The sequence below is a fragment of the Nuphar pumila genome, chromosome 13, assembly GCF_984573655.1.
Source record: "Nuphar pumila chromosome 13, dmNupPumi1.hap1.1, whole genome shotgun sequence".
Lineage (NCBI taxonomy): Eukaryota > Viridiplantae > Streptophyta > Magnoliopsida > Nymphaeales > Nymphaeaceae > Nuphar > Nuphar pumila.
Window position 1 is genome coordinate 28,219,704 of NC_143261.1, and position 19,151 is coordinate 28,238,854.

Genomic DNA, 19,151 nt, shown 5'->3' on the forward strand with positions numbered 1-19,151 from the left:
GATCCAACTCCCTACATACAAATGATTGAAGATTTATCTTATCTTTCTATTACTCGTCCTGATATATCTCATGCTATTCATTATGTTAGTCAATTTCAGCATGCTTCCACTATAGCGCATATGAGTGTTGTAATGAGAATTGTTAGATATATTAAGAAATTCATTAATCATGGATTATTTTTATCATTCTCTTCCTCATTAGAGGTTATTTCATATTTTGATTTTAATTGGGGAGGGGATGTAAATGATGGATGTTCAACCACTGGTTTATGTGTGTTTGTAGATGATTCCTTAATTTCATGGCATTGTAAGAAGCATCAAAGAATGCCACTTTTCTCTACAGAAACTAAGTATCGTGCCATGACAACAACCACATCCACATTTGAGTTAGTATGGTTGCGGCAACTACTACATTATCTAGGAATTCACATTGCAGAACCCTTCAGACTATGTTGTGACAACAAGAGTGTGGTCTATATTGCAAGCAATCATACATTTTATGAGAGGACAAAACATATTGAAATGAATCACCATTATATTCGTGAAGAATTTCTGAAGAAGACCATCACATTGCCTTACGTTCTCTCAGAGTACCAACTTTTGGACTTCTTTACTAAAACGCTTCTGTCACCTCGATTTCATTTTCTACTTGGCAAATTCTCGATTGTCCCACCATGAGTTTGAGGGGGTATATATATATCCATCAAGGTTATTTTAATCTTTTCACTGTAAAGGGCGTCAACCTATTAGGAGTTGATATTTTTTTGTTTTATTTTATTTTTTGTCTTTGTTTAAGAGTGACGGGACAACTCCATATAGCTGTTGGAGCTGCCCCAACAATCACAAATGTGACCATTGGGTGCATCCCCAACAACCATATGGAGCTGCACTCTCTTGACTCCTTGTGTATTATTTGTGACCGTTGGGTGCAACCCCAATAGCCATATGAAGCTGCACCCTCTTGGCTCCTTGTGTATTATAAATTGGCCTCCTGTGGCCATGTATCTTTAACTCATTTTTTAGTGTCTCTATACAATAACAAATTTGTTAGACCCTTATGTGAGCGGTTTGATGATTCAATCAAGTATTCTATTTGATTGAAAGTGTGTTCTTGCATGTTTATTGGATTCAATCTATTTTATTATAGGAGAGTCAAGAAGAAAAAGTTCTAGCTAGAGGAGATAGGTTTGGTTAGACGTACTCAAAGAGAAGTGAAGATGTGATTGAAATTCTATTTTTAGATCAAGTGGAAGAGCAAGGAATTGAAGATGTCAATCTTGATCTCATTTCTGCAATAGTTGATCAAGGACAACAACAACAAAACTTAGAGTTACCTTCTACTTCTTCTTTTGGCCAGTTACGTAAAAGTTCTAAACCCTATGTACTTTTATATCTTTTTTTATTCTATAAGTCTTTTACACATCATCATCGTGCTTTCATAGCCTTAATCCATTTTTATACAGAAGCAGTAGGAAAGGAGAAGTGGCAAAGAGTTATGGTTGATGAAATAAATGCATTTGAAATATTACAGATATGGGAACTAGTAAAACCTCCTCAATAAAAATATTATTGGCAAAAAATGAGTGTACAAGGTAAAGACAAAAGCATATGAGTCACTGGAGAGTTATAAAGCCATATTGATAGCTAAGGGGTACTAAGCATTTTGGTATTGACTTTGCATAAACTTTTGCTCATGTGGCTCATATGACCACAATTCGTACATTACTAGCAGTAACAACCATGGAACAGTGGAATCTTTGGCAGTTAGCTATCAAGAATGCATTCTTGAATGAGGATTTACAAGAAATGTATATGGCATTACCACAAGGATACTCAGATCCATAAGGCAAAGTATGTAAGCTTTGCAGAGCTCTATATGGTCTCAAACAAGCACCTCGAGCTTGGTTTGAGAAGTTTAGCTCAGTAGTGAGATCGCTTGTTTTGAGCAGAGTCATCATGATCTTGCTTTGTTTGTCTTCCTCAACTTTTGGAAAATGTATATTGCTTTTTTATGTAGATGATATGATTCTCACTAGAAATGACATAAAGAAGATTGATGAGACCAAGAAGTAGCCAATATGTTTGAGATGAAAGATTTAGGGTAGTTGAAGTACCTTTTTGGGCTTGAGATAGCCTACTCTTTAAGGAGATTGTACTTGTCCCAATATAAGTATGCTCTGGGTTTGGTGGTAAAAGCAAGAATGAAAGGTGATGCAAAACGAGTAAATTCTTCCATAGAGGCAAACTTGAAGATAAGGGCAAATAATGGTGTCGAGCTAGAGGATCTTATAGTATATAAACAATTAGTTAGGAGCCTTTTATATTTGACTATATCTCAACCAACTTAACTTATGCAGTTCATGTAGTGAGTCAATTTATGAGTGCTCTCAGATTAGTTCACTTGGCAGCTGTACTCAGGATCATCAGGTATGTTTGCGACTCTATTACCTATGGCATGCTTTTCTCCTCTTTATCTGGAAAAGAGTTGAGAGCTTTCTGTGATGCTAATTTTGGAGGCTCTACTAAAGATCAACTTTCCACCATAGGGTTTTATATTTTTCTTGGAAGCTCCCTGGTCTCGTGAAAGAGCAAGAAGCAGCAAAGGGTTGCCCTGTCCACTGTAGAAGCTGAATACAGAGCGATGACTAAAGTTGTGGCTCAGATTATTTGGATTCAATGGCTACTAAAGGAATTGAGAATTCCATGTGAAAAAAGAATTCAGATATATTATGACAATGAGCGCTATTGATATTGCAAAGAATCCAGAGTTTTATGAACGTGCAAATCACATTAAAATAGATCATCATTATACAAGAAGGGCTTATGAAGATGAGATTACAACTTTTGATTATGTCAACTCAAATAATCAAATTGCATATATGTTTACAAAAAGTCTTTCTCCTTTGCATTTCAGTTCTTTCATTTCCAAACTTGGAATGATTCCTTTTGCATCATTTCAAGTTTGAAAGTGAGTATTGAAAGTCTATGTAATATAGTATAGGACAGAGTAGTGTAAAATAACCTTATTTGACTATTATGTACATACCCTATTATGAAGGGGGTATACTAGTCTTTTCAGTCTTTTCTTTTTTATGTACTCAAGAGGGTCGACCCTTTTTAGTGTGATGTTCTTCTTTCTCGATATTGAATAGTTTAACTTGTTCTCTTTCTCTTTTGTTGAGTCTCCTCTAACCCTAACCCCTCTTGATCTTATCTAACAGGCTTCACCTGAGACAAAGGAAAATGTGTCCAAGTATTGTACCGGCATTGGTGCGGGTGCGATCTGGGTGCATTTCTCTATTAGAAGAGTCCATGTTACATAGGCATATGTTTGCTCAGACGAAATGCAAGAAGAAACCCTCTTTGTTTATTGAAAGAAAAGAAACCCAAATTTTTACTTTTTCTTAAATGATGAAAAGGTAGAGGGTAACACAGTCATTTGTACATAACTAACCATGGTAGACCTAAGAGGCATGTGTTTGAGAATTATTTTCCCAACTTAAGCGGGGGAGTTTATACTTAAAAGATAGGCATGTTTTTGTAAATACATCGAATGTTAGGCATGCTTTGTAAAATTTTCTACATGATATATTAATCAGTGTAAGACATTGATTCTACAAGATCGCTTCCACTGTTTCTTATAGACTTTCATGCATGAATTGGGGATGGATAAACTATTAAGGCGTTATTAAGCGGGGTCATGAAACTCTCTAGGATATGCCCTTTGAATTTTTCCTGATATGCCATGTTGATAAATCCTGAAAGTGGCATTTCACGTGCCTTTTTGCAGCATCTGTGAAGCAATGTTCAACGTAAATATCTGTAAAATGATAAAGAATCAAGGATGTAAAACATAGGCATAGGCTATAAATCTAGCCTTTGGAAGTATGGAAGATCCTAAGATTCAGTTACTTTTTCTATGTATCTGAAGGTAATGATCTTAGTAATCAACCTGGGCTTCTCTTCCAGGCAAGGCCACCACAGTAGGTAGAGTTGCCATGCTAATTAGTTTTCAGCTAATACTGTTATGGTGTTATGGCACTCAGCAGTCCCAATATGAAAATAAAAAGCTACACTAAGGCTATGTCCTTGAGCCTGTTGTGCTAGGCTATGAGTGAATTCTCCCAAGTATAAAAGTAAGTAGCTCTGCTGTGGCTGTCTGGGCTGTTGTGAGAGGAATCTGTTAGATTAAGAGGTGAATGAACACTGTACTGCTTTAAGGAAAATCACTGAATAATTGACTGTGGTGTTCCAGTCAAACAAGCAGTATTTTGGCTTTCACTAATTGTTTCTCAACATTAGATGTCACCAGTGATAGTAAGCACATCGCCCGTGGGTGCTTTCCTGTTCTCACTTTCATATGTATTGATTGCAGATGGACGAGGTGCTCGCTTCTGTTGCTGAAACCATGAAGAATTTTGCAGTTATTTATCTGGTTGATATTAAGGAGGTGCCCGACTTTAACACCATGTACGACCTGTATGACCCACCGTGATGTTCTTCTTTAGGAACAAGCACATAATGCTCGACTTGGGCACCGGTAACAACAACAAGATCAACTGGTCTCTGAAGGACAAGCAAGAATTCGTTGACATTGTTGAGACGGTGTATCGCGGAGCTAGGAAAGGCAGAGGTTTGGTGATCGCACCAAAGGATTACTCAACCAAGTACCTTTACTAAACCATGCGTGCATGAAACAACTCACGTGGCTTTATGCTACTCCATATTGCCTCAGGCCAGGTACTTTGTGCTGTATTGTGAATGATTCATAATCATGTAGGCTTGATGCCTTGTGCTTCCACAAAACCCTCACTGTATCTTGTTACACAAGTTCTCAGGGGCGGGAAAATTAAGGTAGTGTTTTCCTTGGGCATACACCTGAGCTTGTGAACTTGATTCTTTTTTTTTTTGACAGAGAAAGCTGGGATTAGGCTGACCCCTACCGGTTATATAACTAATACCATTGGGATTCGAACTTGCAACGGCCCAAGTACACAAGGAGACGTGCACTAACTGCTCCTGCAAGACAAGCGGAGCCCCCGTTCGTGTGAACTTGATTCTTTAGTTTGCATATCTTTTTGGGTTACTACTTGATAGATGACGATCAATACTGGATGGCCTTTCATGGAGGGATGCAATACCAGAAATTGATTGTCACTACGGCCAACAAAATGCATGTCTGCACACGAAGAGCCTGTTTATTTCTTTCAGCCGACATGAATGAAATCAATGCCTTGAACTTTTTAGACGATAAATGATGCTCGATGGATGCACTCTCTTCAATCACACAGGTAGGAGAGTGCAAAAGGTAGGGCTATTTGTTCTTAAGGTGTCTCTAGTGGCCAAATATTCAGAGAGACGCTAAGAAGTGGTTACTGACTCTGCGTGTGAGCCCTATGCAACATTTTGCAGTGGTCAAATGATCTTGGTTTCATTGTTATAGGAGGTGAATTAGCTAAAAGCGTCTGTGATTGGATGTACCCGGTTGTTCGGAATTTCATTTCTAACGTGGAACATAGGGTTCTAAAGCCTGAAATTTTCTTCCTAACACTTAAGTTTCTTCTCTCGTCGCTAATTGGAGGTCCAAGGTAATCAAGGCAAGGTTTGACCTAGTGGGGATGGGCCTTGGCTACCATACGGCAGTGGCGGAGCCAGGGGTGGGCAGTCGCCCACCCCAGAATTTGAAACGAAAAAAAAAAAATACTAACAAAGAATCTGATTTTAACTCTTGTATGCTAATGCCTACCGCTATGTGTGTTTTAATTTGTCTGGTGTGTGAGAAACAGAAAATAAGTGTATGTTTACTTTTAATCCAGCAATCTGTTCTGGATATTATCGTCTGTGGTGTGTTGTCATTTAGATGCAGTTTGTTTTAGGTAGCGAGCACTCACCCAGGACAGCAATCAGCAAGTGGTGCTGACACGTTTATGTCTTCCCGTGGCAGCGGTATCACATACACCCTAAGCTTCCACCTAATCTGGACCCGCGTCTGTCACTCCCCGAGTTCGAATCTGCATTCAACCGGGTTCTGGATTGTGCGTTTTAAGCTTTAGAAGCTGCTTTCGGAAAGCAACTTAATGTTCTGGTTTCTTGCTGTTTATTTGAGCTGAATGTATGCAAGACTGATCTCAAATGATTTGAGTATATTGTGATAAATATTGCTGATTTTTTTTACATTGAGAACCAATCGATTTCAATATAATTCAAAGGCTTATTTAAGTTTTATCTCTTCGACTGTGCCTCCAACGATTTTTTTTTTTGGCTCCGCCATTGATCCGAATAAATGGATCGTCCTTCAAGACCATAGCATTGTCTCCGAGACCCGAGGTCTGCCCACCCAACGAAAAACTCCTGGCTCCACCACTGCCATACGGGCGTGGTTAAGGTTCAATCCCTGTGGCAGTGACCTCCCTGCACAAGACGCCTAACATAGGCCCTTGGGGCGAGGGTCCTATCCACGGGGTTTTTCCCTTGGGGTGTCGATCCATGATCTACCCATTCCCAGGCCTTGGATTTCTCCCTGTAACTAAATAAAAAATTTTTAATCAAACCCCACCTCCTACCATCACACGTGTTGGATGGTTATATCATAAATCAGCCATATCTAGTCCCACATGGTGCAAGTTCCAGAGTTTTTGACTTGATAGATTTTTATGGCCTTACCAACGGGGGCTCTGCTTGTCTGGTAGGAGCTGTTAGTGCAAGTCACCTTGTTTTGGGACGTGGCAAGTTCAAAACCAATAGTATGTTGTGTAACTGGTGGGGGTCTGCCTAACCCAGCTTGCCTTTCAAAAACAAAAAAAGATTTTTAAGGCATTGTCAAGGTCTCCATATCCCTGAACGTCTTGTTGTAAAGGCTATAAAAAGCAAAATTTCTTGGAAAATCAGGTCAACTGAGAGACACTACAAGAAAAATGTGAATTAGTGACAAACGCTATCCGTCGTTAACGTGTTTAGCGACGGATTAATGATGAAAATCGTCCATTGCATAATCTTGGTCGCTAAAATACGACATAATTTATCTGTTGTCAATTCGTCGCTAATTAGCGACGGATTAGCAACAGACATGAACCATCGCTAATCCGTCACCAAATAAGAACTGATTTGGTTTTGCGAAAGAATGTATTTCATCGCTAAAATTTAACGACGAATACATATCTGTCGCTAATGTTCGTCACCAATTTAGCGAGAGATTTGCAATGAATTAAATTCCATCACAAAACATCGACTCATTTAAATTGGCGACGGATATTAGCGACAAACAATATCTGTCGTTAATCCATCACAAATTTTAAATAATTTTTTTTGAAATATGAATATTGAGAAAAAAAATTTATTATACAATTTATATAACCTGTGTATAAAAAATAAAGTACACATAAAAAATACATATACAAAGCAGGTGAAACAAATTTAACACAAGTTATAAGTTAAACAAATTTAAGAACCCAGTACAGTCCTTGCCAAGTTCTAATTAGTTACAAGTACGTGAAATAAATTAAACACATGAATCTAATCCTCACCAAGATTCGGGGCATCATCCTCTTCATTGTCTCGATCTACCCCTTCATTCATCCCTCTATCAGCTCCTCTACGCTGATCATCTCCAGCATCTTACAAGAGAACCAAAATGTTAGTATCGATAAACAAAATATAATAAAATAAATTATATGCAATGCACCTAATCTAATGCAATCAAAGTAAATGGCTAAATGACACATAGACTAGCAATAAAGTAAGGACAATAACAAAATTCAGATATGTGTTCTAAGACTGACAAAAAAAATTCATAGTGATTCAATTATGTAGATATGTGTTCTAAGGTTGTCAAAAAAATGTCACAGTAATTTACACATGCATATAATGTTTATAAGGTTGTCAAATAAATGTGTTATGTATCACAATCATGCATATATGCGTTATAAGGTAGTCAAAAAACTTTTATAGTGATGAAATCATGCTTATATGTGTTCTAAGGTTGTCAAAAAACTTTTATAGTGATTCAATCATGCATATATTCTAAGGCAGTAAATTTTTTTTATAGTGATTCAATCATGCATATATGTGTTTTAAGGCAGTAAAACAATTGCATAATGATGAAATCATGCTTATATGTGTTCTAAGATTGTCAAAAAACTTTTATAGTGATTCAATAATGCATATATGTGTTCTAAGGTTGTTAAAAAACTTTCATATTGATTCAATCATGCATATATGTGTTATAAGCCAGTAAAAAAACTTTCATATATGCTAATATCATGCTCATATGTGTTCTAAGGTTGTAAAAAAACTTTCATAGTGATTCAATCATGCTCATATGTGTTCTAAGGCAGCCAAAAAACTTTAATAGTTATTCAATCATGCATATATGTATTTTAAGGTTGTCAAAAAACTTTCATATTGATTCAATTATGCATATATGTGTTATAAGACAGTAAAAAAACTTTCATATATGCTAATATCATGCTCATATGTGTTTTAAAGTTGTCATAGTGATGAAAGAATGCTTGTATGCATTCTAAGGTTGTAAAAAAACTTTCATAGTGATTCAATCATGTATATATGTGTTATAAGACAGTCAAACAATTTTATAGTGATGAAATCATGCTTATATGTGTTGTAAGGTTGTCAAAAAAAATTTATAGTGATTCAATCATGCGTATATGTGTTATAAGGGTGTCATAAAAATTGTATAGTGATTCAATCATGCATATATGTGTTCTAAAGGTGTCAAAAAAATTTATAGTGATTCAATCATGCATATATGTATTCAATCATGCATATACTAGCTTGAAATCTTTCACAACCAACTCTTTCAACCATACCACAAACTTATTTTCATGTTCTTTTTGTAATTTTGAATCAGTGAGATGAGAAAGTTCTCTTCGCAACTCCAGATCAAATCGTCTGCACTTAACAAATAATTACATTACCGAACCATGTACGTAGAGAACATAATGTAATATATTATGTGTACTTACTCGATGTAGGGGTCATTCTCTGAGCAATTAAAAATGATATAGATTTGTGTTGCATCTTGCTCTCGATCTTTCAAGAGTCTTGACCAACAACTGCCAAAGGCATTCCCAAGTGATTTAAATATCAATAGTTTGTCAGCTACAATAACTTTTTCTCCATCATCATTACGAGATGGGCAAGTGTAACATGTTGGAATGTGAGACTCAAAGTACATATATGAGAAATTTGAAATCTCTTCTAAAGTGTACACCTCACAAATTAAACCCTTCACTCTTACTTTATTCCGAACCTTTTTTTTTGAGGTCAAACATGCATTTGTCAACAATATACATCTCGTAATACAATAAATTTTTAATAGCATTAGAGAGAAAAATATAAAAGAAAAAATTACCTTTCAAATGGGTACATCCATCGATATTGCATAGGACCACCAACCCTAAGTTCATATGGCAAGTGTATGATCACATGTTCCATAACGTCAAAAAATGCTGAAGAAAATATCTTCTCTAGCGATAGAATCCTCTAAATTCTTTACCTCAGTTACTACAACTTTCGATGCACACAATGTTCTAAAAAATTGACTCAACTCGGATAATATCCCCATATAGGTTTGTCTAACATATCATGGAATGCTAGAAAAATCAATCGTTGAATGATAACATGACAATCATGGCTCTTCAACCCATATAATTGTCCCTCATCTATCTTCATAGCCAGAGCAATGTTAGGGACATATCCATCTGAAAATCTCAACTGTCTCAACCACTGGCATACATGCTTTACTTGATCTGGTCCAAGCACATACCTTGCATTTGGTTTCAATACTTTGCCATTATACTCTTTGAATTCAAATTCTGGTTTTTTACATATTACTTTTAAATCCATACGGGCCTTCAGATTATCCTTCATTTTCCCTTTGACATTCATTACCGTATTGAACACATTATCAAACACATTTTTCTCTATATGCATCACATCCAAATTATGTTGTATCAATAAGGTCGGCCAATATGGTAGTTCTCAAAATATAGATTTCTTTGTTCAATTATGATCCTGCCCAAATCCAAGGAAAGACCTCACACTACGGGCATTTGTCAGTCCATAAGAAAGTATCACAATCGTCTTAAAATCTCTATGCCTAACAACCGTGTAGGTGGACCTTCTATTTCAGTTGTGCCTACTTTGAATACATTCCTTTGTCGTCAGAATGGATGGTCGTTGGGTAAAAATCGATGGTGACAATCAAACCAACACGGTTTCCTTCCATGTGTTAATCTAAAAGATTTTGTATCCTTCATGCAGTACAGACACGCCAACTTTCCATGTGTGCTCAAACCAGATAACATACCATGTGCAGGGAAGTCACTAATTGTTCATATAACAACAACCTTAATATTGAAGTTTTATTTTTTGTGGGCATCGTACGTGAGAACACTGTCATCCCACAGTATTTTCAGTTCATCAATCAATGACCTTAAATATATATCAAGATTTTGGCCCAAAGACATCAGACTAGGGATTAATAGAGACAAGAAAAGATTTTGATGTTTCATACACAAGCTTGGAGGAAGGTTGTATGGGGTGATAAATACTGGCCAACATGAGTATGGGGTGACAAATACTGGCCAACATGAGTATGGGGTTGATCTACCCCCAAATAGATTAAATCCATCTGCACATAAATCGAGCTTAACATTTCTCACTTCTATTATGAAGGTCTGATGAGTATGATCAAAGTGCTTCCAAGCTTTCGCGTCAACAGGATGTGTGATTTTGTCTTCATCATGTCGAACTTTATTTGCATGTCATCTCATGTGTGTAGCTGTCCTCGAAGACATATACAAACATTGCAATCTAGGGGTGAGAGGGAAGTAACAGAGCAACTTGTATGACACTTCTTTTGTCCTCGTGCTACCATTGCCCCTTGTCTTTGGCTTGAATCGAGGATGCCCACATGACGGATATGATCTGCTATTTTTTTGATCTTTGAAATACAACATGCAGTGATTTGGACAAGTATCTATCTTTTGATACCCCATACCTAAAGCGTTGACCATAACCTTCGCACAATAAAAATTTTGTGGCAATTTCTCATCTTTGGGCAACATACTCTTCACAATAGAGCACAAATAATCAAAACATGATTGACTCAAATTATACCCAGACTTCAAATTCATTAGTTGAAGAACTGCATACAAGATAGTGTGACTCTCGCAACCATTCCAAAGTGGCTCATCAGTATCTCTAGGTAAATCATAAAATCTACTAGCTGCATCATTTTTTGCTTCTTCCTCTACCTCAGTTGGTACATCAGTAGGAGCCATAGTAGAATCCAGTTCTGGTCCTGCGGCATAAAATATCAAATCCACATATAGATTATCGTGCACCACATACACTCGTGCATCAAAATTGTTCCAAAATTCTTCACCATGAAACATCCAATTCTAATAATCACTCACAAAACCCTTCATGTATAGGTGATGTCTAACGTCATGAGGTTTTACAAATCAATTATTCTTACACATCGTGCAGGGGCGCCTGATCCGACCCGTGGGATACACTATACTGACACTTGCCATTGAAAATTCAATAAAACTGCCAACACCATCCATATATTCAAGTGATACCTCATTGTCAACTATCCTATGGTACATCTATTCACGGTTTGCAGTCATTTTGTCCTATGATGTTACAGATATTATCCTAACCAGTTAAAAGATAATCATAAGAATGCTATAATGAAGAAAATATCTAATTTATTATGTATTCATGATGGATGTAATGATTTGATATATATATCATACACACACACACACACACACACACACACATATATATATATATATATATATACGATGTCAGTCAATCACAAGAACTATGATGCATGCATTGATAACTTAATATTTTCATGTGCAAAACCATTCATTTGAAGCATTGATAACTTATCGTTCGTTTTTATGTGCAAACTCATTCATAACACGATACATTCATTTGAAACATGTTTTCATGATACAATTTTACATGAAAGGCATAATCAAATTGAAAATAACTTCATGCAAGCATGGATACAGTCACATCAAACATTTCAATACATTCAAATCATTCATATCAAAACAATGTCAAACATGTACCTGCAACAAATACACTCTAATATCCCGCTAACTACTATCATGACTAACATGAAATCTAAACTCCAAAAATAAGAACACTTCTATTTTCATACATTAAAATCATGCTCAGCATGATCTTCGAACTCCATCAAAGCAGTCATAGATATCCACAACTAAGTGAGTGTGTGAACAAAAAAGTGTTGCATCTAAGAAATTAAATAACTTGTGATGCGCTTGCATCACTTACTCACCACGGGTATTTACCCGATTTGCATTTTGCTTGTTTCTTTTTGTATAGCATTTTAAGGTGCATGCGATGCTTAGCATTAAGCATTGCATATTTTGCTCTGTTACACACCTCCAATGCACATTACTCTTGCCGAGCAAAGACAAAGACACAAGGAGAAATAAAAGAAAACAGGCGAAACCCCCTGCCAAAAAGTACCAGCAGTAGGGGTGCAGGCCCTCCTGCCGATCGAACAAAAACGATGGCAGGGGGGATCCCCCTGCCGTTGTTGCTTAAACAAGAGCAGGGGGGCTCCGCCCCCCTGTAGAAAAATACCAGCAGCAGGGGGGCTCCGCTCCCTGTCGGTCGATCAAACACAATGGATGGGAGGGCAGATGCCCTTGCCATTGTTGCTTAAATAAGGGTAGGGGGCTCCCCCCCCCCTACCGGAAAATACCAGCAGCAGGGGGGGGTCCCCTGCCAATAGGTTGGAAAGATGGACATGGGGGAGGCACGAGGGTACGAGAGGCGAGCTCACCGACGTGGTCGTTGGTGAGAGGCGAGCTCACCGACGTGGTCGTTGGTGGACTTCGGTCGAGTTGCCGGAGCCAGAGCAACAGGTGGTGGGTCGTCGGTGGGGTTGCTGAGGAAAGAAGGGGAAATTGCGTCGGTCCTTGTGGTCGGAGAGGAATGGGCGTCGGTCGGTGTGGCCGAAGAGGGAGGCGGTCGGCGGAAGGGGGAGAAGGGAAGGGAGGAGGTCGCCGGAGAGGGAGGAGGTCGTCGGAAGGGGGAGAAGGGAAGGGAGGAGGTCACCAGAGAGGGAGGGGGATCTCTGAAAGGGAGAGAAGGGAGGGCGAGCAACGAGGCGAGAGAAAGGAAAAGAAAGGAGGCTCACATTAGGGATTTATGAGAAATTTAGCGATAGATTTGTGACGGCAAAATTCCGTCGCAAATTTGCGACGAAAAAATTTTGCCGCTGATCTGTCGCGAAGTTGTGACAAAATTTTTCCGTCGCGAATCCGTAACTAATTAGTGACGGATTCGTGATGAAAGTTTTTTCGTTGCTAATTTTGCAAATAATTCGAATGTTAGGGGCGGATAGTTTTCTCTAGCTAATCCATCGTAAATTTGCGATGAAAAAAAATCATCGCAAATTTCTGTTGCTAATTAGAGTTTTTCTTGTAATGAGCACTCGACTAAGTAAAATCATCATCTTAAAAAAACTCAAACTGGGCAAGCTGTGAATTATGGGCATAAATAACCTGAAATGGATATGCAGTACATCCAGACGACTAGAACCAATGAAATGATCTAATTGTTGTTGCAGAGAGAGAGAAAGAAGAACAGTGAACAAAGGGTGCCATGTTTTGAATGCGACCGTCTTAAATGGTCAAGCTATTGCGAAATATCAGTGAGGAATAAAAGCTACAAAACAGCAACACTTTACAAAACTCGGTATTTCTCAATTTTTTGTTATTATAAACATAATAACATCACAATAAAATCCTGATATTTTAGTTCGAACAAATATATCAGGATATCTTTGTAATATCTTTGACAATATCACGATATTTATCACTTAAGGATATTCCATACCGTGGAAAAGGTACCTTCAGCCTTTTGAGAACTCCATTTAACACTTTAATTTCTAAAATGCTCCTTTTCTATTTGAAAGTTTCAGGTTGCTTGAATTGTAGGTTCAATTGTCTGATACCATTTCACTACTCAAATATAGATGATGAGCATCTGAGAGGAGTGTGACCTTTCGGTGCGTTGGTACAAAAAGCTCAATTGCCTGTATGAGGTAAAGAGAGATGATAATTCCATGCCTCGTATTACAAATTCCTTTATATAAGTTGAGAAAACAATAAGAAAATGAAAAACTTTGTGGGATATAATGAAAGTGGGACAAAGGAAAAAGTGAAGGTACTCAGTTTTGAAATCTGAAAAATAAAAAACTCATGGGCCTAACCCAAATAAAAGGAGAAAGCTTGACGATGATTATTGAAAACATGCATATTAATCTGTCAAATTCTGTTAACTATGCTGTTCGACAAATATCCAACAGAGCTCCTCTCTGGTATCAATGGAAACAATGTGGTCATCAATGACTTCTAGCATTTTTTACATAATTCTGGATCTATCTTCCTGTTCCCCAGTGGTACCCACACCAATCTGTCAGTTGATCCTTCATGTTGCTTGCGGAGGCTAGATAACATTCACCTTTTTGCACTTCTGCAACGTGTCTTTCAAATAAAGCAAGTCACCAGGATAATTTGCTAGATCCAAATACAATCATCCATTATCCATGTATCATAGAACACCATGCATTGTCTGAGAATATGTTCACATGGAAAGCACCACCCACGAACTCTCTGTCTGATCCTTGCTACTGTGGCTCAAGGATGAGCTCAACGCTTTCACTGCCAATTGTCTAGCTTTCTGCAATTGTATGTCATCCACAAATATTTACATGTTCCATCCTCATGGACAACAATGGCAGATTTCAAGAATGACATGAGGCCTTCCCCCATGGATTTCAACATCATTCAATGCTTTTTCACCCCCTTATATTCTGAGCTGTACATCATGGTCTCTCCATGGATCCACTTCCAACTTTATTTGGCATGATATATAGTCTAGTATTACATATATTTCTCCCGCACGAGGATGTGTCTTATCTTGAGCAATAAATCTATGAAGACTACCATCCACCTCAATGCAGCTATGACCTGGAGCCTTCCTAACTCCCCTGTCCTCCATCATTGCCCTCATCTTTCTGGAATCATCCCATCTATTAGCAACAGCATAAATATTTGACAGACCAATGTACCGACCATCATGAGCAGGCTCTATTTCAATCAAGCGCTTCCCTACGAGTTCACCAACACCCAACCTTCCATGTATCTTGCATCCATTGAGCAAAGCACCCAACATTGGTGCAGTTGGTTCAATGGGCATCCTATTTATAAATTCATATGCCTCATCCACATGCCCAGCTCGACCAAGGATGTCAACCATGCAAGCGTAGTGCTCAATCTTAGGAGTCATCCCATATCTCTCAAGTGCCTCAAAGAAGCACCACGCTTCCTCGACCAAGCCTGCATGGGCACACGCACACAACAGAGCAAGATATGTGATCTCATCTGGTCTTACATTTACCTCAAGCATCTCACCAAACAATTCAAGTGATTCCGTACTCAATCCATGCATTGCCAAACCACCAATAATGGCATTCCAAATAAGCACATCTGTTTGATAAGGTGGGACTGCTCTAAAGGCCTTCATGGCCTCCTCAATGGAACCACACTTGGCATACATGTCAACAAGGGCAGTGCAGAATTCAATTGTCAATTTGAACCCATTATCTTCTATGTAGGCATGTACTCTCATTCCCACATCAAGTGCACCTAGATGGGCACAAGCACACAACACACTGACCATAGTGACTACATTAGCCTTGACACCCACCACCTCCATCCTTTCAAATACGGCCAAGGCCTCCCTGTAGTCCTCGCTCTGGACATACCCCGCAATCATCGCACTCCATGTCACCACATCCCGCTCTGTCATCTGATCAAACAGGAAGCGCGCACTCCCCACATCACCACATTTGGCATAGCCGTCCACCATGGTGTTCCAAGCGACCAAGTTTCGTGGAGGCATTTCGTCGAACAGTTTCCTAGCACTCTTTATATCACCACAGGAAGCATACATGTGCATCAAAGAATTCTGAATAAACACGTTGAATGGAAGGCCGTTCTTCATGACATGCACATGGACAGGTTCGCCGAGGCGGGAAGACAGTAGACGGGCACACGCCTTCAGGACGAACGGGAAGGTGAAATTATCCGGCGAAACTCCCGCAACCAACATCTGAGTATACAGGGAGATGGCTCGAATTGGGGTCTTGCTCTTCGAAAAGCCACGGATGATAGAGTTCCAAGCAAAGACTGCGGGATGGATGAGTTGGTGGAAGATCCCACAGGCGTAATTGAGATCACCATGTTCAGAAATCGCACAAAAAGTAAATATTTTGGAGGAGAAATGGTCATCCAGAGAGTATCCCGAAACGATGGCTTGGGCATGGATTTGCTTCAATTCTCTCATGGATTTACAGATGTGGAGTAGGTGGGAAATGGGTTGGTTCTGCTGCAGTGCTCTTTTGCCTATGGAAATCACCATTAAACTCTCTCTCTCTCTCTCTCTCTCTCTCATATTTGAAGTGCTTGGCTTCGCGTATAAGTAGCTTGAGAGCAGTTACTTTCATATTGTATTTAATCAAAATGCTGATAATATTCCATCATCACCGCATATCTCACTCGATCTCGATGGAGTTGATTATACACTTTAACAAAGTACACACACATCCATGACCAAGAATTTAAATCGCATTTTTAGAGCCGTAAAAACACTAAGATTTTCTACCCTATATCCAAAAGCTTCCCTTCATTCATTTTTTCAGAAAATTAAAGTTACTTGTCCTATAAAACTTTAACATCAAGCACATAACATGTATACGTGCATTTCAGCATTTGTTATTTCACACATGACTCGACAAACTAAATGAATATGATCAACCAAGACTCAGTTTTGAACGGTGTTGGTAGCCCAGACAGGTGCACCATAGATCACAGCATTCCCATCAGCCTGAATAATAAGCCTGAAGTTATTTGGACCCAAGGCTGACGCACTAGCCCACAACTGAGTCGTTCCGGAAACAATGACAAGTTGACCGTTGTTGAGTAGGCTAGCTCGACAGGACGTGCCGCGACCGACGGTGTTTGAAGCCCAAACTGCCCTGGTTCGGTCAACATATAACACTAGGTTGCAGTCAGTCTGCATTATCAGGCGGAAGCGGCCGTTCTCTATGAACTCATTGCTGTTAAGGCTCTCGCCAGCAAAGAGCGTGTCCTCACCTGAAACTGATACAGAAACCGCAGCGACAACAATAACAATGGTGAGGAAATGAGCTAGGGAGGCCATGACAATGGTGGTAGTGGTGGCCTGGTAATCAGGTCGATATCCTTGAAGTCTGTATGATGAATGATGTTGTTGGTATAGACTAAGTGTTGCGGGTTAATTTATAGACCAAGAGTAGGGGGTGTGTTTGTTTGACCATGTAATCAATGTAATAGTGGTTGGTGTAAAGTCTTCGATCCTTGAGCCTTGATACATTCAATTTTCAATTCATCAATGTAATTGTTGCACCTGAAATCTCGGAGAGCCTTGCAACGTGCCATAGGTATGGGACTTGGTGCGGTGCATGGGGTTGAAGAGACGTATGCATGCCACTGATAGTGTCGTGTGCCTGAGCTTGGCACTGGGCTGTGCAAAGGAGTTGGCGTGTGCACGGGTTGGTGCAATGCAGGTGCTGAAAAAGGTGTGTGCATGTCACTGATTGCGTCATGTGCCTGAGCTTGGCACTAGACAGTGGAAGGAGTGTGTGACATGTGCACTGGCAAGGTGCAGTGCACATTCATAAGAGGCACGTGCATGCCACAGATGGTGTCGTGTGCTGGAGTGGGGCACAGGGCTGTGCAAGGAGTGTGGCATGTGCCTGGTGTGGTGCAGTGCAGATGCGGCAACAGATGCATGGATGTGTGTGAAGTGCGGTGGAAGTGCCCCAAGAGTGATGGATTGGTTGGTTGCGGCGTGCATGAGGCAGTCGGGCCAACCCCGTGGCAAACAGGCCTTGCCCATGTGTGCAGAGTTTGGTGCACATGCATAACAGTGGTGTCGTGTGTTGCACAGACCATTGTCATGCGTTGTGCATGTGGCGTGCGAAGCACATCATGCGGTGGGCACGTAGTTGCGGTGAGCATGGTCAGAGCTTGGCATGTGCAGCAATGTGCGCAGTGTGGGCACAGTTGCGTGCACAATCTTTGAGGCGATAATCCAATGAGCATTTGAAGTTGTTTGGGGCCAAGATCGAAGATTCACCGTGTAAATGGACTATGGGGAACGCGTGGGTGAAGGCGGATTTAAAGAATTCCGAAGTTGAGAAATTTATGGTTCCCCAAGTGTTATTCGGGTTCCTCTTGCTGGCAGGGGCCTGGCTCCTAAAATACCTATATAGGGGACCTCCTGTTTGAGCTGTCTGGCACATGTTGCAGCAGTTTGGCATAGGCACCCCCTATATCGCACGGGCAGCACTGGGAGTGCATGGGGGTGTCCGTGTGTAGTGCAAATCCCCCATGGGACGTAGGCAAAGGCCTTGGGTGCGCAGGTAGGCGACTCTTGGTGCGGCGGTGCGGTCCCAACCGTGCATGGTGGCACGGGGTTGTGCAAGTGAGTGCACAGCGTCAGCGAATGAGTTTGGGTGGTGCTTATCGCTATGGCATGAAATCATCAACTGGTCTTCGGACTGGGGGTCGAAAGACCTGGTCCCTTCGGTGGTGAGGTTATGTTGGGGGCGTGCCCATGGGGCTGCGATCTGCTCCCTGGCACGCGAGGCTAAGGCATCTGTGCGTTGTTGGATCAGATGGTTGGGCTTGAGGAAAGGTGGCTTGCAATGATGGTTGGAGGCATGACATGCATCGGTAAAGGCTTTGGGATGTGTTATGCTCCCCATGACCCGTGTTGGATGTTGGTTAAGTCGGTAGTGCTGCGAAGGCACGTTTCAGCCCTTGTCAACGTGCGCTTGCTTGTGGGAGCTGTAAGGCATGTTTGGCTTGGTCATTGAAGGTGCTAGCCGGTATGGGACGGCTAGGCACGTAAGTGGCGATCAGATGCACGATGAACCATGTTCGGAAGGATTTCTTGAAAAGAAGGGTTTGTTAAGTTGACGTTCCGCTGGGTAAGAAGTTTACGTGTGGGAAACACGTGCTGTGAGG

General features: G+C 40.1%; 1 protein-coding gene and 2 pseudogenes across 1 annotated transcript; 1 reads left to right on the forward strand and 2 right to left on the reverse strand.

The window, feature by feature from the left end:
* Window positions 1-4,375: 4,375 nt before the first annotated feature.
* Window positions 4,376-4,680, forward strand: LOC149818195 (thioredoxin-like protein YLS8 pseudogene; annotated as a pseudogene).
* Window positions 4,681-14,214: 9,534 nt separating this feature from the next.
* Window positions 14,215-16,500, reverse strand: LOC149818196 (pentatricopeptide repeat-containing protein At5g08305-like). The gene has a single exon (XM_089986164.1). The coding sequence runs from the start codon at window positions 16,498-16,500 to the stop codon at window positions 14,884-14,886; it is 1,617 nt and encodes a 538-aa protein (XP_089842290.1). The 3' UTR covers window positions 14,215-14,883.
* Window positions 16,501-16,902: 402 nt separating this feature from the next.
* On the reverse strand, window positions 16,903-17,301 carry LOC149818197 (mannose-specific lectin pseudogene; annotated as a pseudogene).
* Window positions 17,302-19,151: the final 1,850 nt, after the last annotated feature.